Genomic DNA, 27,087 nt, shown 5'->3' with positions numbered 1-27,087 from the left:
AAGCCTTATCTCTATTTGAAAAGTAAGGGACTTTTTTATGTTTTGTTAGAGGAAATATATGCAGCAACATCGAGTAAAACAATTGTGCAAGGAGCTCCTAATAGAACATTAATATTAAAGCACAACAGAAAATGATGTAGATACAATTTTCTATGTTGATGCTTTCATCAGATTATTTCATGGTGAGTCACAGATGATTGCTACATACATGTAAACTTTACACTTTTTTGCTACTTGTTTTTAAAGAGCCAGTTTTGTTTCTTTGTTTGTTTAAAGATTAACTTTCTAACAATAGCTTAGATTTTTAGAACTAAATTGTAAACTTTTTGGGGGGTCATGCCTTTGGTATCTTGGCTCCTCCTCTCTCACTTCCATTCTCATCATTCCCATTATTATCTGGACTTCCATGGTACCTGGTGCACAAACACAAACGCATGCAACCATTCTATGTTTACCGAATAAATGAATGCACAATTTAAGAAAATAAAGTCTGGGGCAACCAAAAAACTACCCTAGATTCTTGGATTACTTGGACCGTGACTGATTCAAAGATTCTTTCAGAAATATTACCTGGCAATCTTATCTAAAATAGCATTGCAGTAATGCACATTTTTGTCCAAGAAGACACAGTAAGGAAGGGGTAGGAATGTCTATTTTAGCAGAATATTCATAGCCAAAAATGTTCTGGGTCACATATATGAATTAATTACCCGAAAAGCTAAATTTTACTTCAACGCAGTAAAGTCAAATCTATTGTGAAAGGTTTTGCTAACTCTCTTGGTTGCTAGACAAAAGAGCAATGGGATCAGCTCTATGAAACAGCAACCTTCTGCCTCAGACAAAAACAAAAGACACAAAAATCTCCTCAGCAGAATCAATTAAGTGATTTGTGGGACAACAGTGAGGTGCCATAGGCCTCTCTTACATATTCATTATTGTTAATGTGTGCTGGAAGCAAAATGCTCTACCCTGGTCCTTGTAATAATTTCTACTCCAAGAAATCGATCATTAAAGCACATGGAGGACCCCCTCAATTCGAGTTTCAACACCTGCGAGCTCATGAAATTGCTCTTGGCGCTGGGCCACGAAGCCTTGATTCTAATTCCGCTTTGACTCTCATCAGATTGGTTCCATTTCTTTTTTTTTTTTCTTTTTTTTTGGTGTAGCTCTAGTATGCCTCAGTATCCCTACGAGGAAAATAATATTCATAACTCCCTCCAAACACACCACTCCTCTTAGAAGTTTAGCATGTGTACAAAAGTGCCTTAGAAAGAAAAACATTACAAATGCAAGATATTATTATTATCCTTACATAACAGCACAGGGCTACTTCAATTACAAACCACACTTTTAAAATCTGTTAACATTCCCTCCTGGGGAAGCCCTTTTGCTCTTTAATAGTATAAGCTAATCATGGCAGTATAATTTCCGGAGCTCATATTCGTGGGAGGAGAATGGCTGGCCCCGGTGTTCTCGGTTCTACAATGGCTTTCTCCTTCCTTTATCTCCTGAAATTATTGAGAGGCCCTAAGCTAATTTTCAAAAGTATGCAGAGGTACTTAGGCAAGCAGGGAGCAGAGCTGGGAACCTGAGCAATGCACTGACATCATTCTATGCTCAGCACATATGGCACACTGCTAAAGCAATACTAAATGAGCACACTGGACTGTTCGGAACTCTTGCTGGCTTTAAGTAGCCTTCTTAATTACAATCAGGCTTGCTTTTCATCATTTACAGTCACGTAGTTCGCTGTGTATTTAACTAGGAACATTTTTCTATGTCAGTATTTTCATCATGTATATGTTTAAGCACATGCAAAATAAAATGGGATCTTGCAATGATCTCAAAACCTATGCATTTTTTTAAAGAAAAATCCTCATCACAATCTCTGCAACTAGGTCAGTTTGCACAAAGATGCTGGGGGTAGTAGCCAGGAGCGCTTTCAGCACCCTGCTATCCTCGTAAGTGACACCTCATAATAGTGCAAATGAAGCATGGCACGATGAGAAAATGAAGAAGAATGAACCTGGATAGTCAACCTAGCAGTTCTCAAAACACAGAGGGTAGACTCAATTTCATCCCCCCAAATACACCACACATGGTTTTTCTTTTACACTTTCAAGCACGTATATGCTTTCCTCTTGTGAGAAAAATGTCTTGTGATTCCAAGATATTCTAACACAAAGAAACAGGCTGGCTCATTTGTTCATCTACATATGTATATTCTCAATAGTCTCACATTTTGAACTCAACCTCATTTACACCTGCCTTGATTTTCAGCTAGGAATTTATCATATTGTCATTCACCTTTGTGCTTCCCTGCACCCTCACCTATTGGGCTCAAAGATTATCTCCTTGTGGGCCCTTAGTCTAATTAATTGAATATTCAGGTAGTTTACTGACCCCACAAATTCAACATCACCTCTTTGTGATTAGCTTTCTTTTAAGCCACCACCCTGCCGGCCCAGCTCTCAGCTCCTCTTGCATCCCCAACACACACACACACACACACACACACACACACACACACACACGTCTTCATCCCCCACCTTTAGAAGCTCACTTCATCTTTAATGTTCTTTGATTGTGCTCTAGCCAGAATTAAGTCCCTCTCTTCAAGAGAGGGAAGGGATGAAGCAGGAGAAATTCAGACAGGCTTTTATTTGGCAGAAGTTGATAAGTTTGTTACTCTGATTTAAAAAATAAAAAAGAATCAGAAAGCTTCCACCAAAAGTGTGTGAGGAGGATGGAGAGAGTTTAAAAACAAACAAATGTGACCATACAATAGAACCTTGGAAGGAAAGAAAAAGTGTTCTGACCCAAAGGAATGACCAACTGCTGCTCACATACAATTTTCTCCACTATCCTTCTATCCTTTCTCGTTTTCAATGATAGGTGCACCTGCTTTTTCATTCACATAGAATCGGTGTAATTTGGAGGGAAAGCAATGTTTGTAAAGACCAGCAGACGGCGACTGACTGGGGTAGCAGCAGCGGTAAGGAGAAAAAGAGTGCTGTATCTGCGACAGGGACCCCTTGATGTTCTCCCCTCCCTTCAACCCCAGGCGCTCTCCCCAGTCAGTGGCCTCATCTCTGGGGAGACAGACAGGGAGCCACAGAAAAGGAGAAGTCAATATGCACATGAGATTATCAGCCAAGTGCTTCCCACTGGTACACTGAGGCGCCCCACACCCTCACTTAACCCCATCTGGCTCACTGCACCCACCCACCCACTCTCTGCCTGCCCCTCCTGTGCCCTGGCTCGTCTCCCTGCCCTGGGACTCACACAATCTGCACAAAGGCAGGGGACTGGGTAAGAACTGCACCCAAGGAACAGAGCAGCAGGCACCTAGAATACTGTGAGCAAGTGGTGGGAGCAAAGTGACTCCTCACTGGTTCAGAGGGATCTATCCTCTCTTACTCTCAGCTAAGAAGCCCAGGTTTGAGGTATGGCTCCTGTCTCCGTCCCAGTCATTCTTAACTGGAGAGAATTCTTGAGAGGGAACTGGGGGGAGGAAGGAAAGGGATTCCTAGGATCCACAGTGAGGTGTGGCTCTATGCCACTCCTAAAGAAGAGTTTCTAAGGGGATTTATTCTCTCTTCGGTTAGATTAGGCTGTAACTTCTCATATCTAACCAGAATTGTCTCCAGGTAGGAAGCCTGTCCCTGGGGAAGGGGGTCATCCTGGTATCACCAGCAGCTGTTCAAGGAAGAAGAATTACCTAGAGAGCCGGGAAAATGATCCAGAGCTGAACCAAGTCTGAAAGAAGGGGCTCTGCAAGGAAAGGGGGGAAAGGATCTCAGGAAGAGTGTCCACAACTTTGCCCTGCTTGTTAAAGTTGCAGATTTTACACTAGAGGAGAAGATTGGGAGTGGGGACAGACTCACAAAAACGTCTGGTATTTTATTTATTGGCAGTTCAGGGAATCTGAAATTGGCATTTATCTGAAGATGAGAGGAACCTGGCCTTACATTGCTGGCCACTCTGAAGAAGGAACCTACCCACCAAGGTTTTTCTTCACATTCAGCTCTTTACAAAAGAACCCAGGGAGAGGAGAATAGCTTCTCTGGTTTTCAATTACCCCCTCCGGGCAGACCTCCTGACTTAACTCAGCCAGCACTGGCCTAACTGCCCTGCTTGGGAAGCACTGAGACACCCCTTATCCCAACTGCCTTCAGACATGATCCTCAGGGAGACAGGCATTTCAGAAAATAATTCAGCCCAATCACCAAGAAAAAGGTGTATATGTGTATGGGGTGGGGAAAAGGGATGGTGTTCAGAGGTCTCCTCTAGCCTGGTAGGGGCTGGCCAGCAAGAGACAGGGTGCCACAGTTACCCTCCTCCCTTCTCCAATGAAGGGGAGAGGTGGGGGCTAAAAGGATTGGTTTCCTATTGAGTGAGTCCCGGGACCAACCTCTTCACTGTCACTGCAGTCCCGGCACACTTTGGAGGAATGTGCGGGCTGGAACCTCTCCCTCCCCCAGGCCAGGGAAAATGAGCAGGAGGTGGGGCCGCACACAGCACAGACAAAAGGTTCTGCAGAGCCTTCCTCTTTCTGGCGCTCAGGTCCCTCCGCTGAGCGTGGCGCCCCATCAGCCACACCGAGTGACCTTCTGGCGAGTGAGCCCCCTTCCCGCAGGGCCCAGGTGCCTGGCCAGGGACGGTCCTTTAATAGGTGCCCACGTCTCTCTCCCAGCACCACGACAAGGAACGCCCCTCCCACCCCTCACCACAAACACCCGCGACGCCTTCCCCCACCCCCTTTCTATTGTCTTCAAAGAGATAAGTGGCTCCCACCAAGTACACCCAAATGCACACCCTCCCTCCCCTTCTCGCGCTCCCGTGTCTCTGAGCCTCCGGGGCCGAGAAGTGAGCGCAGGGTTGAAAGGGGCGAGCCAGGGAGTAACCCGCGAGAACTTGGCATCTCAGACCCACCGTGTCCGCCTCGCAAGGATGCCGGTGACCTGTAGATTGCAATAGGCACTGAATGATGCTTGCTGCTGCCATGGAAATGGTGGATGTGGTGCGCTCCCAAACTGGACGCCCCCCACGCCACTCCTAGAAGGCCGCTGAGGGTGAGCGGGACAATCCAGAGCAGGGCCAGGCGCCCCCCTGCGCCGCCACCGCCGCCACCCCCGGGCGAGCCCAGCTCGGCGCCGCACCGGAGCATCCTCTGGTACATGGCGGGTGCCCGCCTAGGGGCAGCCGCCCCGGGAGGCAAAGTTTGGGGCGCAGGGAGGGGAGAGGGCACCGGGGAGCAGGCAGCTCGGGGTGGGCTGCGTGGCCGCCGCCTCACCGAGCCAGAGCACCCATCCTCTCCCTCCTTTGGAAAGTCTTCTCGGGGTCCTGTAATCCACCGCGCCTTGCACCCCAAAGCATCCGAAACATAGCCGAGGCGAAAGCAGCTGATGGGGGACTTGTCCGGAAAGGCAGCCCGGGGAAACAGCAAGCTCGGAGCGGGCGGTTGTTCCCAGATTTCCAGGGCTCCAGGTTCTCGAGAGCTACTCCTGAAGAGTTTCGGGCGAGAGTGCGTGCCAGGGGGTGGGGAGTGGGGGAAATTGTTTAAAGCTCCTCCCGGAGGGTCCTCACTTCTACATGACAGCCATCCACCACGAATCCACTAGGTAAATCCATTTAGCATTGTGTGTGGGGACTGGGGAGGCCACTTCGCCGGCCCAACCTCCTTTCAAAGGAGAAGCAGACCCCATGGAATCGAGGTGCCCCTTCCCTCCATTCAGCCCCCGCCGGCTGGCCCGCTCGCGCCAGCCTCCAGCGGGCAGCGCGCGGAGCAGCAGCGCGCATCGCCTGCTCCGGAGGCAATCTCCGTGTCTGCTGCCTGCTGACACTTACGCCCGGCGAGGGGTTCAGAGGCAAGAGTGCACCCTTATGAAGGAAGGGGGTCAAACGGGGAAAATAGAGCAAAGGAAAAGAAGAGGCAGACGAAGAAGTGGAGGGGTAAAAGAAAAGAAAAAAAAAGAAAAGAAAAGGAAAAGGAAAAGAAAACCCACACGCGCTGGCAAAGCTAGGGGCTCTATGCAAATCTGCAGTCTCCAAACAGCAAATCACTGAAGCTGGGATGCAATGCAGAGGACGAGCCTATGTAACGAGGGAGGCTGGTCTAGCGTCCCACAAAAATCACCCTGCTTTACCTCTCATGCATTCTCCGCACATCAAAGGGACACGTGTACAGAGATGCTGGGAACACCTAAAAAGCAACTCTCCCTCCTCTGCCAGGTGATCCCTCCGTCTGAATTACAATGGCAAATGGCACCCTTCCCCTACCCCTATGGTTTAGATGTAACCAGTGTCCTGAGAGCTCTCTTAAAAGGGATGGAATTCAGCTCTTTTTATTGGACCAAACTTGTTCTGCCAGGTGTTTAAACCCAATCTGCTAAATATGGCTTGACACCCTCTACTCAAGTATCAGTTTTGATGATCTGTTAATTACACATATTACTCATAACAAAGAGTCCCCCTTCCCTCTACATTGTCGTATCTCAGATAAGGCAGTGAAAGTACAAGGAACCAAAATACACGGGGGGGGGGGGGGGGGATGAGTGAGTGTGTCAGCTGAAGAAGAGACAGAAAAAGGAGAATGAAAAAGAGAAAGGAGACAGGTGGGAAAGAGGACAACAGAGGAGAGAAACTGTGAATGTGATTGCTTGTATCTCAGTGGAACATTTTAGGGATATTTAAGAACCCACAAGATCTCTGTAGAAGCCCAGCTGCGGTGATCTTTTATAAAGGTGAGGGTTCTGCCTTTCTCTCATCCCTCTCACTCGGAAAATAGCATCAAGAAACAAAAATTCCTAAATCTAGTGCCCCCAAGTGAGGGCATTTATGTTCTATTGGGTGAAATGCGGCATCTTTAACTGGAAGGTATGTGTCCTGGGTGAAAGACCAGCAGAGCCGACACTCATCTAAAACTCTAAAGAGCTGGCACAGCAAGTGGACTTGGCAAGAAGGACCACAGTCACTGGAGGCTGGCAGTTACAATTTGGTATTATGGTTGCAACACTCCTCCAGTTTCCAAAAGATGATAAAAACTATGACACGTCTAGTGACTCGACATTTTCTGTCTTTATTTCTATTTAAGAAGAAAGGGAAACAACTCAGAATAGGCACTACTTCCCACAGGCTCCTCATTGTCTATATAATCACTTATATCAACAAATAGAAAGTCGTGTGTTGGGGGGGGGTAAGTAATTCTAGGAGGATTTGACTCAAATCATTCACTCACAGTTGCCATTTAAAATTCTATGTTGTCTGTCGTCCATTCAGAGGTGACCCAGGGACTCTGGTGGTCACTGTGTAACAGTGTCTAGGGGACACCAAACCAAATCCGTAGCAATCTATCATTTCACATTCTTGTCAAAAGTTTATGTCATTCTACTAAAAAGATAATTCTTCAGTAGTTTACTAATTGAAATGGCTTAACCATGCTAGAGAAGGCGTTTTATTTACTTAAATATGCCATATCTCCCAACTTCCCACAGGTGCTCAAAACCCAATAAAACCCAAATTCAGCACCTCCCACTGTGTACGTTTGCTGTCCTTATACCCAGGCCATTTCCTCTTCCTGTTATCATTTTTTCAGCATGTGTATTTTCAGTCACTGTTCAAGGGTTGTGATTATTCATTTTTTTTTTTTTTTTTTAAATATCAAGTAAAGCTTCCAAAGGAAAAGAAGAGGATAATCATTCGTGCAGTACGGTTGTAGGATGCTAGGTTCGTATTCTGAATTTGATATTTCATAGTGTTCATATGGAAAGAGCAGTGGATTAGGAGGTAGGAAACCTGTGCTGCATTCTTGGCACTGCCATTTACTGGTTATGTCAGATTAGTTACTTAGCCTCTCCCTGAGGCTCCGTGGCTTCCTTTATAAAATAGTCATGTTCCTATCTTTCCTAAGAATCCCACAGGGCAGGAAGGATATAATGCAATATTTAATGTGAGCATGCTTTAAAATATATCAAATATTCCCCACAATTAAGGCATTATGTCTCTCTTCCCATGTAGGTCTAACATATTTGAGCTGATTAGCTTGCACAATTCATTCAGTACCTTCTATCTGTAGGAAATGTAGAACATTCCATTGTTCTCCAATGCCCTCCTATATGGTGTTAATCTATCCTTCCCTCCCCAACTAGATGAATTCCTGAAGGGGAGCAGAGTCAAATCTTTATTTGGACTCCCTCTAGTGCCCAGCATATGGGAAATGTAAGTTAGTCTCTTAGCACATACAGTCAACTCTCATTATTCCCAGGGGTTATGGTCTATAAAGTCTATGAACGCTGAATTAGCAAATACTGAACCCATGCTCCTAAGGGTTAGGGGAATCCAAGCCTCTGGTCACAACTTTATCATCTAATTAATATATAACCTTGTTTTATGTGTTTCACTGTTTAAAGGCATCTTATTTAATATATACTGTTGATTCATTAACGTTGAACTCAGAGTCAACATCGCTATAACACAAGCCTGAATGAGGCTTGTCTAACATATTTATTTTCTCCAGAAGGCATGCCTCATCCTTCTGCTTAGGACTGTCCACACTTCAGCATTATGTTTAGGGGCCATTTTTACCAGCAAAATCGCCAACAAAAACCACAAAAGTGTAAAAAACATGGCACTGAATACCCTAAGAAGGCCACTCATTTTAGTACAAGAGCTGGAACAAGGCAGAGTGTTGCCTTGTTTGACCTCGGCTGGGAAGATGGGTGGCGGGGACCCAGTTTTTGCCACTTTGTGCATGTCTGTTAACGACCACCCTAGTGCCATGGGTATTGACTTGGGGGCTACACATTTTAGTGAGGAGGTAAATTCATATCCATGCATAACGAGGATTGACTGTATTTGTTATTCTCTTGATTAACAGGGAAGGATGGGGCCAGGACTTTGGAGAGTGATTTGTATAAATTCAAGTGATAGGAATAGAATAAGAGAGAGGATTCTGATGAACCTTCCCGAGAGCATTTAATGAAGAAACGGATCCCCTGTCTGTTTTATATTGTCTGGGCCTTGGGAGATTAAGGCAGGGTTAGGGAAAGGATAGGCCAGAAATCTTAGTTTTACAAGAGTCTCAAGAGATAAAGAAGAAATATTTATGGCTTCCTTGAAAGAAGAAATTGTAGCTATAGTGTTTCAGGCAGATGTCCGGGGCACCTTTGCAATACCTAGGAGGTTCTAGGGTGGCTACTATGATACGGATGCTGCAATATCTGTTATAAATGGTTGTAATTTGGTGGAACAAGGAGCGAGTCTTTGTACAGAGAGTGGAGAAAAGTCTTGTGAGTAAACGCATGCCTAATCTGAATGAAGCAAATAAAGCTTGTGCTTACTCTTTGTGTCCATTCAGCCAGTGAGTCCTTGTGGAAGGAACTGCATTATTTAAAGGAAACTGAGGCAACATTTGAAAAATTGTGCTTAGGTGAGTAAAGAACTGGTTGCAGGAGACATGGTGCCTGACTCCCTGTAATATACTCTTAAATATTTCAGCATAGGCAGTGGGATAGAACTGTGTTTGTATTGTTCTGCATCCCAGGAGAGTCAGTTGCCTTCATCAGGAATTTATGCTCAGTCAGAATTATAGAAGCCAGTGGTGGCTTCTAGAAGTCTTGAGCTACCATCATCTCCAGTTATGATGTGGCTTTGCTAACTAATCATAATGTATGTTAGAAATAGGTTATCATTGGTGAAATGCATGGCTTGGCAATTGGTTCAATGGAAGTTATAAATGTGTTATCTTTGGTGAAATCATTAATATTCAAGATACGCAGTTGACCACAATACTTTATAGACATGCTTTGCTTCTACTTAAATAGAGTATGTGAATATAAGAGGCCTTTCTCCCTTTACTGTAAGGAATGTTGCCATAATAATAGAAAAAAAAGAATGAACATACTTGTAACAGGCACAATTCTGAGAGATGTAAATGTATTAGCCCATTTAATCATCACAAAACCATATGAAATGGGTGCTACAGTGACCTCTAAAAGATCTTAGTTGCCTAATTCTGACGGATGATGAGCTGGATGCTGCCAATGAAATACTGCCATATTTGCTTCAGGAAAGCCTTTTGTCAGGCCCCTAAAAGAACCAAGAGCTGGAACTTCGTCAACGTTCCAGAACAGCCTCTAAGATTGTGCCTTCTTATTAATAAATGTATGGGACTGTAGCAGAAGCTGGTCTGAGTCTTATATTTGCTCTGACCTGTACTTGTAGAAATTCTTAGAAGAGTCATTAGCTCTCATCTGCCTCTAACAACTGTGGCTACTGAGATCTACCAAAAGAACCTAATAGCTGTGCATGGTAAATTGTCCAAGTTCCACTCACAGTTGATTTACAATAAGCAAGAAGACAGGTAGGCTAAGCCAGAAAACTGTGTTAAGAAATGGGAGACGGGTTTGAAAGCTGAGGGGATAAAACAAAGGAAGTGGAAGGAGAGGAGAGTCAGACAGGGGAGTGTGGGGAGAAATGGAAAAGGACAGGTCATTTCAAATTATTTCTCATATTCCAAAGATCAACCCTTCTGTCTCAAGAAACAAGATGGTCATTAGACACACGCTTTCAATCTTTTCGTGTTTTCCTTAAACTTAATTGGAAATTATTATAGCTCAGTATTAACCTTTTTTTTTTTAAGTAGACACTAAAAGCAGAGGGGAAATATATTAAAACTCACAGGCGGCACCAATCTTTTAAAAATTAAAAATGAGGAGAGTGTCGGTCTTGCATTTTGCATTTCTGCTGGTGTCAGCACAAAGGAAAAGGCAAGCAGACCCCACACAGTCCTCTACCTGCATTTCTGAGTTGGGACTGAGAGAGAGTAAAGAAGGAGATAGTCCTAAGAGGATGCTGTCCATGTAGCTGTAAAAATAAACCTCTGATCCTATTACCTGTTCGGGTTATTGCAGGCCCCTAGGGGTACACTGAGAAAAGATCAGAATAGAAGACCAAGAACATTAAGAGCAAGACACAAAAAAGAAAAAAAGAAAAAAAAGAAAGAAAAAAAAGGCCAGGCCTAAAAGCATCCCTGGAGATTCTGTAGTGCAATCTCTTTATTAGTCAGATGATAAACTTGGGGCCCAGAGAAGTAATAATGTTACCGAAAAGTCAGATTTATTTATGAAGCATGTACTTATCTGAAAGAACACTTTCATCTCCTTCCACCCATAATCCAGTTGTAGATCTAGATTGGTGAATTTAGTCACCTTAGCTATCCTATCAGCTAGAACCTCCACACTGATAGAACAAATGGAAATGGAGGGTGAGGTAGTGGGAACCCAACATGAACCAACATGATACCTAATTCAATTACAGCCTGGACATGCAGTCTGACTTGTGAAATATGAATAGATGTATTCAATTCAAGTGAGCTGTGTTGAGGGCTGCAATATTTTATGGTCTCTATCTTTTCTGTCTTTTTAAATAAAAACTTCATTTACGATGTCCTACCTGCATACACCCCAAGGCAGGGTCATGGAGATTTCTCTATAACTACATCTTTAAGTGTTGGGGCCATTGCTTGGGCACCAACTAATCATATGCCATCTTTCAATCACTGTCATCTTATATTGCTTGTATAGTTATTTCAACCAAATTGCATTGTTGACAAAGTCTTACAGAGGTTCATGCTCTTTTGACTTGAATGTGTTCATAATGTAGCTGAAAAACATGTGACTCGAGTGTCAGGCAGGAAGTTTGAATCTGAGTTGATTGTTATTATGCGTGTGACATTGGGTTTAATGGGCCCTTGCTCGAGTTTCCTCATCTATAACATGAGTATAACACTACATGTAATGACATTGGAAGAGATTCTACAATATATTAAGCACTAAACATAAGTGATGGTCATTGATTCATATGTGCATATTATAGATAGGTACGAAAGACATAAGGATAATGAGCTGTACTGTGATTTTTAATTTAGCCATATTCTAAACTCTCCCCACTTTGTCTGTAGTTAAGTTTGGCCACCTCCACAATAATTTCTTAGATCCATTTCTGTTTCTCTAAATTTGTGGTGTTCAAACGTGAGCGTGCCTGAGAATCACTAGAAGGGCTTGTTAAATCATAGATTTCTTTGCTTTTGATTCCCAGATCTGGAGAGAGGCCTGATAATTTGCATTTCTAACAAGTTCCCAGGTGATGCTCATAATGCTGGTCCAGGAAAACTAAATTTTCGGAACCACTGCTCTGTCTGAATGTCAGTCTTTGACACAGGTTTTATTACCAAAGCAGGGAGAGCTTTCTAATTAAGCTCCTTACCAATGCCCTCACCTCCTCCTCAGCAGTGTCCTCTCAGAATAGGCAACAGTGCTGTTCCCAGATCTCTTCTTGAAGTAATTTTTTAAATGCTTCAAGATGTCTACCAAAGAAACCTACATGACCCCATCTCACACCATGTACCTATAAATTCCCTTTACTCTACTTGGAAAAACTTTTTTTTTTCCTTCCCACCTTTCCTATTTGAGCTCTTCTTTGGTTAGCCTGGCCAGTGGCTAGGGGCAGGAATTCAGGCAACTACACCAGGGTTCCTTTCTGACTATACGCCTTGCCAGCCATATGGCCTTAGACCGATTATGTAATCGTAGTTTGCACACCAGTCAAAGAAGTCGATGATCGTGAGATTGTTTTGAGGATTAAAGGATTTGACAGAAAATATTGAGAATGGTGTCTGGTACCTAGCATATACCGGGGGTGCCAAAAAAATGTATACAAATGGACACTTTGGTTAACGTTGCTCAAGCAGTAGGTCACTGGAATCAAAAGTGTCTGGACGCTGATGGTAACCCCTTTGAGCACCTCTTGTAATTGCGGAAGTCAAACGTGACCTGTATTTGTTTTTTTGTTATCGGTATATATTGAGTATTACAATTTTAACACAGTTTTCCTTTCTTAAAATGTGTATACATTGTTTTGACACCCTCTGTAGGTATTAGCATTTATTTGTTTATTTTTAGAATGAATTATTCTTTCCTCTTTTTTAGAACATGGATAGAATAAATCAGAATTGACGAGAAGGCTTGTTGCAGGTGAAACCTGACACTGGCCATTCAAATAGTTGGTCACTAAAAAAAAAAAAAAAGCAATACTAATAACAAATACATGAAAACAAGAAGACACTTTCAGGTCTTGGCATATCAAGCCTGCAGTCTGACCAGCATCAACTGTTGGAATGTTCAATGCCAAAAAGTGACAACCTGGGATCTGTCTGCCTGCATTCATCAGCACATTCTAGCATGCATGCCCATCACTGCAGAAGAAAGAAATATGGGACTGTTGAGAATGAAAGGACAACCAGAAGGCATGTTCAGGGTGATATAAAAACCAAGATATAAGTTGCAAATTCCCTGGTAAATACAGATATTTAAACCAGGAACCAGAAATCATGCGTACAACATGAGTTCTATTTCCTGAATGCCCACTTAGAGCATAAACCAATTTGATCTGTCTTTATAAACATATGCTCTGGAGTATATATTGCCATTTAAATGCACTGAAAGGAATTTAATCATGCAATTTGAACTGAGTATCTAAATATGTTTATCTGGGATCTATAGTCTAATCCCCATCCAATTTAGGACAAATATATTAGATTAGACATTTGATCAGAGTTATATTTTGATGTTAGTACTATAGTTAAGTTAGTGCTACTATCCCACTACAAAAATCTGTTTTTCAGGTGAAGTGAAAGTTCTTGGGTGTGGCATATGAAGTCCTTCAAAGTGACCTGTATGCTGCCTTTCTTATTTTGTCTTTACCTCACCTTCTGCCACTTCCCCCAAAAATATCCTATGCTCCACCACATGGACTCACCTCTTCCTTAGACACACTACACATTCTTTTGCTTCTTTGCCATTGTCCATGTTATTCCATCTATAAAAACAATCTTTTCTCCTTCTTCCCTCTTTTAATAGCCCATTCATTATTCTACATGGTTTTAAGACATATCTGTGTTGGTAATTTTTCTGAATTCTGCCAATTATTTGGTACTTTCTCAAGTAGAGACTATTAACAAAGACAAAAACAAAAACAAAAACAAAAAAAAACCCACCAAAACAAAAACAAAACACCCAGGATAAGTAATAATGTATTCACATTATTATTGTACTGAATTAATGAAGTACCACAGAAATTAACAAAGTATCAAAGCCCATCTTCATGTTTGGAAGTTTCAAATAACCAAAACCAACAAACATAGGAAACAAATCATCTTCAATTTATTCTTACAGATTTTTGGTTAGGTCTTTTATTACCTAAAACATGTAATAAATTTTGGCTGAATGTTAATTTGAATGCTAAATAAATTGGTTACAAAGAATAATGGAATTCATTATCATTTTTCTACTCATGTTATAAACAGATGTCTTTCACATAGTATGTTAAAAAAAAAAAGCCACCAACCAAAGATGCTTGCTGCCAAGTTGAACTGCAGAGCAAACACTTATAGCGAACTTATAAATCCTTGAAAATAGGGTATTATAATGGAAATACTGGCACCATTTTAACTATAACCATTCAAATAATATTACTATAGCAGAACTTATCATCTAATATATCTGTTCTAGGATAGATGAAGGATTAAGCACTAGGTGTCGAAAAAACTTTCAGCGGCTCAATTTAAATTGCATGATCATTCCACATAGTGCAAATCTCTTAGAATATTTCAAAATGAGTACTTACGCACCAAAACATTTATTCTTAAACATAGATTATATTTTTTGCTACTTGTATAAGAAATATATTACCTCTGAGGCATTTTGAAAAATCATTAATCAATGTTGTTGTTTTTTTCAACTGTCTTCTTTTTCTTTCATGAAAGAATTACTTTCCTCAGATTTTCTCTGTTCTTTTGCTGAGATGATTCCCCTAGAGAACTCTGTGTTTATCTTGACAGGTGTTAGTAGATCCATAGACCTCTGTGGAATTGTTCCTGGTTGTGTCGAGGTACAGTAGAAACCATTACCTTTGCACACTAATAAACTTATTGCATTCTAAATAAAATAAACCACACAGTGAGTGAAATTAATCTACTAATGTCTTCCTAATGAAGCTTTTGTTAGGCATATGGTGTGGTCTTCAGTATTCATTAGGTTGCTGAAAAAGTAATTGCAATTTAAAAGGTTAAAAATAATTGCAAAAACCGCAATTACTTTTGCAGCAACCTAATAACACATGATAGGTATTAAAACAAAGTATATCTGATGATTTTTTAAATGCATACCTGATGATTGCCTCATTTATTATTTTCCAATGAACTAGTTTACTTTCAAATTGCTTTAAGCACCTAATCAAAGAGATAGAAGAAACATTTGTAGACTTAAAGAAATATTTTAAATGGAGAGAAGAAATAAATGTCTTATCTAGCATCACCCTTAAATAATTAAAAGTGGATTTGCTGTTCTACTTTTTAAGGACAAAGAAAGCTTTTATTTGTCTATCCCATGTAAAATTTCACTCATTAATAGAATTTAAGAGCTGAATATTTAGAATGGAACTGTTTTGGTCCAATTCACACTGTGGGCTTTAAAATAATGTGACTTCTAGCATAATAAACACCAGCTCAAATTGTGGTGAAAAATGGAAACTTTAATCGCCAATGGAAGATTAATTGTCAACACAATCATTATCCCTTCATATTGGCAATATTTTGATTTGTCATACAAAAAAATTCAAAGCATCTCTGCCTACTTCGGAAAATCATCAGTTTTGGAGTATATTCTGTCCGATTCCATCTCATACTTATATTAGCATATAAAACAGCTGCAAATAAGTCACATCCTCATTGCTACACTATGCCAAATTTTTAATTTCTCATTTTAGTTTCCCATGCAAATTATCTCCTGCTTTGCTATAATCAGAGCTGTCCAATTGAGACTTGGAGATCTTAGCAATCATGCATTTTACTATTATTATTTAAACTTACTTATTTAAACTATTATTTACTGCTAAGCCTAACAGAGGCAAGGAAACAGACATAGTTGAAGAGCAAAGGTGGATCTTTCCTCCTTTACCAGTAGCAGTCAGAAATAGTATGAAAGCAATGGATCATGAAGAAAAGCAATTTCCTACTTGAGGGATTAGACAGTACCCTCTTTTGTACTGTTAAATCAAAGTTTTAGTTATTTTTTCAAGTCACACTGACTTTTTTCAATTTACATAGTCTCTAGAGAAACTGCAAGAGACCCCTAAATACATACCGTCTCAGCCAACCAATGAAAGAGAATATTTGAAAAATCTTCAAATATGTTGTACTGCTTTCAGCAAGCCTTTACACAGCATGGAAAAAACGAACAAACTAACTAACTAACTAAACTGCTATGAAAGCTAATTAGTCCAACAAGAAAATTTTTGGCTTGGTATATGAGGCTTCTTTTTTTTTTTCTTTCTTTCTTTAGGAAAAATACAAGTGCTTTTTTATTTTGAAGCTGCTCACATTTGCTAGATTAGAAAATTGAAAACTATGTAAATTTCAGCTAATGTTTGCTTTACCTTTTAGGTTCACAACAATATTAACCACTGCCATCAGTCAATATTACAGTCAGATTTGAGAAAATTTGTAGCGTAAAACTGTACTCTGGAATATCAATGTGGAAATCCTAATCAATTTAAAGTGCATTTACATTCAAGGAGGAGAAAAGCATGCTCTTAAATAATAAAGGGAAATAACAGTTACATATATAAAATATATATGGGGAAGGAAAATCAACGGCCTCTTTTCACAGCCCATTTTTTCCGAGGTTTATTGCTTGTATGAGTCATGTGTAAGGAAGCTGTACATTTTCTATGTTGAAAACTGTTATGTCATATAATTAAGAACAAAGAGTCCCCATGGCTAAATAATAGGGTTGTGACAAAATATTATAATTTACTTCAACTTATTCCTCAGTTGTCCAGTTACGTCTGTCTAGAATTATACATTTCACACAGTAACAGGTACCTGAGATGCAGTGGTTGATTTGTGAATGATGCTCCACCTTTAATTTAATTGTCTTTTTTGTCCCCCTTTTGTCAAAATAGTGATGCTATTCAGGTATTTTAAACTCAATAGCCTATAGATACATTAAGAGCAAGAAAACCAGTATATTAACACAGCAGGCATTTCCAGTTTTACACATAACTGGAGTAATATTTTCTAAATTTGTTGCAATAATCTATTGCATACACTAGGAAATTATTTGTGGTAATTAAAGAGAATAGAGAACTATACACAAGAACCAAATTAGAGGAGTATGCATCTATATAATGCAGCAGAATAAAATTAAGGACTGTTACCACCAAATAATCTTAGAAGAAGGTTGATGTCACTCAGTAAGGCTGAGGTAAGTAGGCTTTGGAGAAACGATCGATATTATTTTCACCCAATGCGGATGACTCAACCCAATAATAAAATGAGAAAGACAGGTTAGTTGGGCAAAATCTACTGGGCTTCCAGGACAAGGAAGAAAAAAAAAAGAGAGAGAGATAAAGAGATAAAGGAGGGAGGGAGAGGGAGAGGGAGAGGGAGAGGGAGGAGAGGGAGAGGGAGAGGGAGAGGGAGAGGGAGAGGGAGAGGGAGAGGGAGAGGGAGAGGGAGAGGGAGAGGGAGAGGGAGAGGGAGAGGGAGAGGGAGAGGGAGAGGGAGAGGGAGAGGGAGAGGGAGAGGGAGAGGGAGAGGGAGAGGGAGAGGGAGAGGGAGAGGGAGAGGGAGAGGGAGAGGGAGAGGGAGAGGGAGAGGGAGAGGGAGAGGGAGAGGGAGAGGGAGAGGGAGAGGGAGAGGGAGAGGGAGAAAGAAAGAAAGAAAGAAAGAAAGAAAGAAAGAAAGAAAGAAAGAAAGAAAGAAAGAAAGAAAGAAAGAAAGAAAGAAAGAGTTGGATTGCTGACAGGTCAAAGAATGGAAAATATGGTGGCAGCCGGATGGCTCAATTGGTTAGAGTGTGAGCTCTGAGCAACAGGATTGCTGGTTCAATTCCCACATGGGTCAGTGAGCTGTGCCCTCCGCAACGAGACTGAAGACAATGAGCTGCCTGTGAGCTTCCAGAGGGGCGGCCAGATGGCTCAGTTGGTTACAGCGTGAGCTCTTAACGACAAAGTTGCTGGTTCAATTCCCGCATGGGATGGTGGGCGGCACCCTCTACAACTAAAGATTGAAAACAGCTACTGGACTTGGAGCTGAGCTGCACCCTCCACAACTAGATTGAAGCACAACGACTTGGAGCTGATGGGCCCTGGAGAAACACTGTCCCCCAATATTCCCCAATAAAATTTATTTAAAAAAAAAAAAAGAGTCAGGATACTGTTAAAAAAAAAAAAAAAGGAAAATATGTTGTAATTTCCCAGATACAATAGTATAAAAGTGATACAATTGGTAATAAGACTCAGAACTGGTACTAAAGAATCCAATAGTTTCCCATGACTTATTAGTTGGTATCTATAGAGGAATAATCAAGATTCATTTTAAAACTCAGCGACTTTTCAATTTTAGGGTTTTTTTCGGGGTGGGAAGGGCAGCTCAGTCTTTGGCTCATAGATCAAATTATCAATCTAGAAGGGCAGTTGTGGCAGATACTTCTAGTTTTGTACTCAATATCTATTCTGCCTTTTCCTTGGGAAATTGAACCAAATATTCTTCTTCTTCTTCTTCTTCTTATTATTATTACTTGGAGGAGGGAGAAATAAAGTGCTTATGGTGGCAATATACCCCAGAACAAATATTTCCTTTTTCAAACTTACTTAGAGTCGCAATACTCTTGCAACTCAGTTAATCTTGAGGAGATGTAAATGGAAGTCACTGGGAAAGGATTTTTTTAAAAAAGGCAGATTTGGACAGCATCTCTCCTCCACTGTTTAGCTACAAAAGCTTATTGCTCCTGCCCCAAATGCACTCAATGCCTATGGGAGATAGCCAGTCTGAGACCATGAGTTCAAAATCACACTCTAAGGATGAAGAAGCAAGAAAACACGAGGGGCCTAAATACTTGATGTTTCCCTGCAGGAGTTACACCAGCCCTCTGTCACCTACCTCTGGACTTATTAAATTTGAAAAATAAACTACTTTCCGTTTAACTCAATGTCAGTCAGGTTATCAATTTTGGGAAGCTAAATCCATACCTAATATATAACTCATTTGTTGGAAGGATGATTGTTTACATGAATAAGTCAGTCGCCCTGGGCTCTGGAGGAAACATTTATCTTTAAGGAATATAGATAACATATTGCCCCAGAATCGAGATTTTAAAGGGTCAAAATGTGCGTTGGATCCCTCCAGAACTACATGCATTAAAAAAAAAAATTAAGGTAGTTGCTTTAACACGAGGGTCCATTAAAGACGATAATTGGGAAATAAGGCTATCCAAGGCCCTTGGACAAGAAGAAAATGCCTTTGAACGAAGCATGCTATGAACCTGAAGGGAAGTGGTTTTTGTTTATTTGTTTTATGCTTTTTGTTTTTTCTTCCCTCCCTGAGCATTCCAGGAAAAAGAAAGAACACATTCCATTTCCTAGAGATAGGGAATTAGAGTTTGCAGGAAACACACTTTCAACCAGGTTTCTGAGTGGGCTAGGCTTATCAATGGTAAACTCATCTTCCCAGGCAATATACCTAAGGGTGCATAGGTGCAGGCTGGTATACATTTATCTGCCCATTCATTCATCAAACTATCATTTTTTATCTAACAAATACGTATTGAGTACCTACTCTACCACACCATCTGTACCACCCTGAGTTCATCCAGAAAGAAATAGTTGGAGGCTTGTTTCTAAAAGAGAAAATGAGTGTTTGGGTATATTACCACCGTATCTTGAGCTGGGCTGAACCCATCCTCTGTTGAAGCACATGAAAGGAGGAGAGGTATTTTATAACTTACAGAAACTGCCCTGGAGATGGAATCAAATTGGAGCCGAATGAGTGTTCTTGCCTCAGCTAATACAGCTTCATACTTAGAGTTTCAGAGCAGCAGTGTGCACAGCTCCGACGTGCTTACTGACCAGGTGCTTACCACCTATTTGGCAAGTGTTGTTTGTGAAGGTTTTAAGAAACAGATATTGATCTAAACAGTTCCCTTGCATTTAATATTCTGTCATTCTGCAAGGCCACTATTAACTTTGATGTACACATGCAATTACCTGTCTGTCTAAAGAGTTTCAATTGCCCTAACTCTTGGGCACCACCACACCATGATTAAATGCACAGAAGCAACAAGTTGTTGACTTGGGTAGCCAGAAAACCACTGCGGTGTAAAATCAATAGTTACCGTTGCCTACCAAAGAATGTCTTTGTCACTGCTTTCTACCGTCCTCAAAGGCCCAGAAAAATAAATAAATAAATAAATAAATAAATAAATAAATAAATAAATAAATAAAGTTGGACTTTGTTTATTCTTCTGTACACATGTTTCTCATGCAAAAAAAAAAAAAAAAAAATTACTTAAGAAGACTCCAACGTGCCCATAGAGGAGTGGAGATTATTTAAATTATTGAACAGCTCATAAAAGACATGTTCAACTGGCAGAGTATCCTTCCTCACACTCCCATATGCTTCAGAGCAGGAGAAATTAACAAGCATAAACGTAAAATCCTGCATGTACGTTTGAGGAAATCAATAGCATGTGCACAGGGTGGGAGACCTGATTCTGTAGTCCTTAGTGTAAAAAAGAACCAGGAGATGTTTTGCTAAACAAAAATGTAACGACAGACAACAGTTTGATGCAACCATTCAAAAATATATATTTACATGAATTGAATTCCAGTATGCAGCTCATTTTACTGAACTTTACATAAGACACATATGGGGTATGATTTAACATGCTGGGGGCCCCATTTTAACAGATACATTGACAAACAGGAGAATGACCACATGCTCGGAAGGGCCATATCACTCAGGAGTGGCAGAGAGGAAGGGAGATATTACAGACATTCTCAAATACTTGAAGGGTTTTCATAGAAGAAAAGGAGGCTTATTCTTTAATGGTCTTGTAACTACAGGAAGGGCCAATAGGTGGAAAGAGATTAATAGGGAAGCCGACATTAGCACTCAACATAAATGAAGGTTCCCAGAAAGAACTTTTTATGAAGTGGGGATTTGGAACGAATCTGCATTTCCACAAGGTAATATCTGATTCATTCCCCCGTCCTGGGATCTTGTCTGCGGATATTTCCTTGGATAAAACACTAATAGAGCTTATGAGAAATAATAAAGGGAGTTTTAGGTCTAACTGTCTGCCTAGGAAACTGAAAGTAGATTCTTTGTAAGGCTTGTAGGGAAGGAGCACGAAGACCACCTCTGATGTTTCTGGGTTCACCCTACCTAGACAAGTGGCTCATCTCCCAGCACCTTAGTGGGGAACTAGGTCACTATCCACAGGAAAGTAGACTTACGTTTGTTATTGTACATATTTTCACCTATATGTCTTTAGCTCCAGGAAAATGTATTCCATGTTTTTCAGGAAAGGGTGAGGCAGGGGAGTATCATAACACTTATAAGACAAATAAAATAATTCTAACATTAAGAAACTGAGATTATATGGCCACCAGTTTGAAAGCCTAAAAATAAATTGTCTAAAACAGGGGAAGAGAAAAGATCTCATTGGAGAACATAAAAGGGCGAGGTCATAAAGATCTGAGAAAAAGGTGGTGAAGAAATTAGCAACTATACACAAGAGAGTATGAAGGCACATGTAAAATTAATATATTAATTTATTGCACATTATGTATATTATATGTATTTTGATTGGACTCTTCAGCAATTAGACCATACCATCCAAATTAATGATGTCCGACTAAGTTTATTATGTGCACTCTACTTGATCAGGAGTATAACGAGTTTCATCAGTGCTCAAATCAGTCTTGAATTTGCATCCGTCCATGCCAAATCATCTGAATAAATCTTATAGGAAGTTAAATAAATCCAACAAAGAGGCTCAAATAAAGTAAAATAGCATGATGTTTCTTCTGTGTTCTGATAGAACTGACACACAGTTGCCTTATGCACTTTTAAACTAAAAAGGTAGCCAGTTGTTTGTTTGTTTTTATGATTACTGACTAGAACTCCCCTCCACAGCATTCCTTATGGTCTCAAATACCCACATGTCTGAAGCTAACTAGCATTGACCCATAGCTCCTACAGGAGTTGCTACTTGAAGTGGTGACCAGTATCCCCTGCCATCCATTTCTGGGAGCTCTGATGTTTCCTAAAAGTACACAGACCAATCCCAATCTTAACCCCCCCAGTGTGGAGTGGAGGAGAGTGTGGGAGGATCACAGAATCACAGTGGAGAGGAGGTTGTGGTGTGAACTGAGCAAATTAAAGAATGTAGTAAATGACCAGAAGGAAGGGATGACATGAATAATGACCATGGTTAATAGGCAAAGATAAAGGTATCTCTTAAAAAAGGAATAGATTCTATTTACTAACAACTCTCCTCCATTTCTATCTCTTCCATAAAGATTCCCTTGTCTACTGCCCTACTTTCTTCACTTATTTTCTGTGCCATTTATGTGACATGATGTTAGCCACTGCGTATTGTTTTCCCTCTCTCTGTGCGTAGACATCATCTCTCCAGCTCTACTGCAGTACGAGGGCAGGGGACCACGTCTCATCTTGCTATGAGTCTCCATTTCACAAGCATTGTTTCTTTCAAAATGCAGTCTGCTGACCACTTACAGCACTTTCCCATGACACCATGATTTAAAATTGTACTTTACCCTGGACTTCCTGAATTTCTGGGGATGTGTTCAGGAATCTGCATGCTTAATAAGAGGCTGTCAACACTCCTGCTCACAAATATTTGCCAGCCTAAGACCTCGCACAGAGAAGGTGCTCACACATGTCTGGTGCTGCTAGTAATATCATGCTTCCTGGCAAGTCCGCTTGTGTTTATGAGAAAAAAAAAGAAACACTGATTTGCTCAGGGTGTCCTCTGTCTGTCATTAGATAGTAAATGCCTTGAGGGTTGATGTTCTGCCCAGGTGGTTGTTGGATTTTCTATTATTTTTTTTTTCCTATAGCACTTAGAAACTTCCTAGAACGCACCATAAATAACTGTTTATGATAAGGAGGAGAAAGGGAAAGGTGAAGAAGGAAGAACAAGAAAAAAAGATGAGTTTATAGCTGGGAGGCATGGTTGGTGGGGAGATGATTATTCAGAAAACTCCTTTACTTTGATGGACTGGAATTCAAAAGTGTTAATGAAGCTTCTATTTAATCTTTTCTCCTTAATTCCTTTGCTCTACTCTTGCTAACAGAATTACACCCTATCATATTGTTGAGATTACCAAAGACAATCCTGCGTTAACTGAAGATAGACCACATCAGAAATGAATAGCACAAAACACACCAGTACTGTAAGAGGAAAGACATATAGATCTATTTCACCTTCTAAAATTGATTTAAAGGGAAATCATTTCCATTTCTACACGCACATATATGTATGCATGTACCTGTATGTATAGTTACTTCACATGGATAAACTCAGTGATTGTTGCCCGTTAAGGGCAGTGTTAATGAGCTGTAAAATGGATTCACTCACCCATGCCTTTCAACTCTCTTTTATTACAAAAGGCACTCTTCATCTTTCTCTCAGGTCTAACTCCCACACAAACCTTCTGTGCTCTTGTTTTATTATTACAAAGAGCCAAAAGTCAAAATTGGAAATTGAGACTTGAGAAGATGGCATTTATGTCCACACCAATAGGAAAATAAGGCTGTACTGATGTATTCTTCAGGATGCAATTTTTCAAATTGTGAGAAGACCCCCCACTCTCTGTTTCCATTTGGTCCTCCTGAGAATGGGTCTTGTATGCAACACTTGCTTTCTAACAGAAAATCAAATGTTTTATTTTACTTTCTTAGAGTGAAAGGAACTAGCTACTTTAAAGATCTCTAATCATGACAATTTAATGATGGCGGTTCTGTGGACTACCTGGGTTAAATGATTTACTACGAGTTGCAAAGTTATTACATTATAGGCCAGATTCTTATTCTGGGATCTGTGAATATTCTTCCAGGGGACCAAGCTACCTTCAAAATTGTATGCAAATTGTGTGTGTTTGTGTGTGTATCTATGCATTTTTATGGCAAGCAAATCTGTAATTGTATCACTGCCAAAATGTTCTTCAACATAGCTGGGATAGTTACTGTTGGAACTGTAATTTATAAAGCATTTTTATAACTAAAGAATAATGAGTTGAAGGTCATATAATCCAAACTCCCAGCCAATTATCCTCAGGTAATATCTCTGATGGATAGGACTGTGTTTCCCCGAAAATTAGACCTAGCCAGACAATCAGCTCTAATGCGTCTTTTGAAACCAAAATTAATATAAGACCCGGTCTTATTTTACTATAAATAAATTTTGGCTCCAAAAGACACATTAAAGCTGATTGTCCGGCTAGGTCTTATTTTCGGGGAAACACGGTATGCAACCTCTACCTGGAATCTTTAGATAACTCACCATTTGTCTTGTTAGCGGGATTTAAAGCTGTAATCATTAGAAAGGTATTACTATCTTCATACACTTTCCTTCCTATACTTTCTCACAAAGGTCCAACTTCTGCCTTTTGAAACCACACACACACAAACAAAGCCATTTCTGCTTACTCAGATGCCTTTCAAATATTTGAAGATGACTGTTATATTCCCTTAAACCTATACTTCTCTGGGCAGAATAGCCATGATCCCTCAGTAGTCTAGTTGCCTTTCTAGACTTGTGGGTGTTTGGACCTGGAAGGAACATATTTCAATTTGTCAATAATCTCTAATAAACATACAACCAAAACTTGAAAACAATGCTTCTTCACTTGTGATCTAACTAGTCCATGCCTATTTCTTTCTGGTGGGCATTGTGCCTTTTGTGTGTGTGTGGGGGGGGGCAGTGGGCAGGAGGATCATAGTATTTTACTGTCTGACTGGGAAGATCAGGGGTTAATGAGTTTTCTAGAAGTTTCCCATGTGAAACACAACGTTCTAAGAGATGTCCACTTGGCAATAGTTACATTTCTAAATTTAAACATATTGATGTTCACATAAATAAGAGTTGAAATTTCCAAAAGAGAAACATCAGACATTTTTATATTATATGAAAAATTTAGCACATTTTCCACAGGTTTAGTCAGAAACAGAGAATGCAACACCCCAGATTTATAAAATGAATAGAGAAAGGTGACTTAGAGTATAAAGCTTTTCCACTTCAAGTGTCAGAAAAAGTCTCTTCAAGTTTACTTGGTTTAAAATTTCAAAAAATAAAACAAACAACTTTCTTGCAATACATACTCACAGCCCAAATTTCAGTAATGTAGCAACAATTATGCAAATAATTCAAACTTAGAAAATAGAGAAGATGAAAAATTCAGCCCCTTTCCTCATTCTTCTACTTTCTACATGAACATTCTCCAAAGACTGTTATGAGGAACTCTAATCTTACCGAATGCTCAGTGAAGATAAAAGACCTATAGCTAAATACATTTCAAAAACATCCCCTATCATATCTGCTTCTTCTAATCCCCACTGCAAAATGTTTCAGGTTCTAAGACCCTCCCTTTTTGAAAACACCTATTAGCATTCCCCAACACCAGTGTTGCTCAAAACATACTTTGGGTACTACTGTACCACAATGATCCAATTCATCAAATTTCCATTGAGTCTCTACTTTACTCTGTGTTTCAATACTTTAACAAGTATGAGTGTATACTCTTGGATAGCAAGTAAGACTTGTCAGTGTATACTCTCCTTTATGATAAATCCTCCTATGCCTGGCTCCTGGTGAGCCACAACACACCCTCAAGAGGAGTTAGGTCAAAGGTTTTTGGTCCCCCCACCCCCACCCCGCTTCAGATCTAGATAGATGAAGGGCCTGACATCAGGATGGAGATTGTTGATATTCCTATTCTACTCCTGACAGCTAGATGGCTAAGTGAACTCATTCCTTCCTCAGCCCCCATACTCTCACTTGCAGAAAAAAAAAAACACGAAAGAAAAAGAAAAATCCAAGAATAGTACTGATAAAGATATAGATTTGTGAGCGAGATTTCACTTAAGCCTCAAAGTCCATGTTGGGCACTTTAATTCCATTTTCTAGAAAGGTCTGCATTGAAAAACTTTAGGTACACATTTTGTATTGTTATCTGAGAATCCTGGAGGTGTAGGGAGTTCTGGAAGGACAATATTCAAGGCATTTCCAGGTCTTGGCTATACTAATATTTTCAAAATAGCACCAAAGTTATTGTGGTCATATTTTGTTTAGGTCATATGTTTTAAACCTTTATATTGAAGTACTTACAGGTGAATAAAGCAATGTGCTGGATTTACTTCAAAAATAATCCAGTTGAAAGATGGAGATAGAAGGGGTTGAGCTAATAGATAAAACAGTATTTGTCTGTCAGGTAATTATTAGAACTGGGTGATGGATTCATATGGATCCTCTTTACTTGCATGTTCTCTTTAGTTTTGATTGACATGCTTTGTGATTAAGGTTAAATGATAATAATAAAGCACCAAAATCCCACACCCAACTGCCAACCTCTACAAATACACTCAAAGAGGTGAGAAGAGTTGGAGAGTTTTTGCCAAGTGGTCAGGACATTCATTGTTATATCAGTTTTAGCTGTGGCTACTATTATCAACTACAACACCCATAAACGCACAGTATTTCTGGGGACATTCTCTTTGAGTGATTGACTCCATTTGACCAAAGAGAAAATAATAAAATCCCCCTAAAGCTATGTAATTACTGATCACATGGTAACTTTTATGTTATGAAAACGTTAATGGTCAATATCTAATATAGAGTTAAGAATCCTATTCTGTATTTTGAAGCTATCTTTTCTGAATCCACATTTTGTGAATTACTAACAATTCTAGTTTGGAGCCTAGCAAATGCAACAAGTTTCTGTGAAAGCTTTGGAGTTTCAGAGGCTTCCTCCTGACAGACTTCTTAAGTTATGGAATGCAGCCATCAGCAGACTGCAGAAAAATGAAATGCTGCAATCTATTTTTATGCAGCTGGGATCAAGTTACTAAATGGATCAAAAGAAATAATTTCTTTGAAGAGGTGGCTGTTGACACCAGTGCCCTAAAAATAAGTGCAATTTTGTGGGTACAAAAACTTGTTT

The 27,087-nt window shown here is 40.2% G+C and overlaps 1 protein-coding gene across 32 annotated transcripts in view; it reads right to left on the bottom strand.

Moving 5' to 3' along the window:
• The window catches only part of NRXN1 (neurexin 1), a 1,058,790-nt gene that overhangs the window by 401,121 nt on the left and 630,582 nt on the right, over nt 1–27,087 (bottom strand). Inside the window, exon 1 of one of the 32 annotated variants that reach the window (XM_074331976.2) lies at nt 4,936–6,083. The exons of 28 other annotated variants lie outside the window; for them this stretch is intronic. In XM_074331976.2, coding sequence (XP_074188077.1) covers nt 4,936–5,182 — 247 coding nt within the window. In that variant the 5' untranslated portion in view covers nt 5,183–6,083. Of the gene's footprint in view, nt 1–4,935; nt 6,084–27,087 lie in introns of those variants that run through there. 3 more of the 32 variants (XM_074331977.2, XM_074331975.2, XM_074331978.2) reach the window with 3 other exon arrangements.

Source organism: Rhinolophus sinicus, chromosome 2, assembly GCF_057876585.1.
Source record: "Rhinolophus sinicus isolate RSI-liver-muscle chromosome 2, RSI-T2T, whole genome shotgun sequence".
NCBI lineage: Eukaryota > Metazoa > Chordata > Mammalia > Chiroptera > Rhinolophidae > Rhinolophus > Rhinolophus sinicus.
Note: the sequence above shows the minus strand (reverse complement) of the source record. Positions and strands in the feature narration are given on the sequence as shown.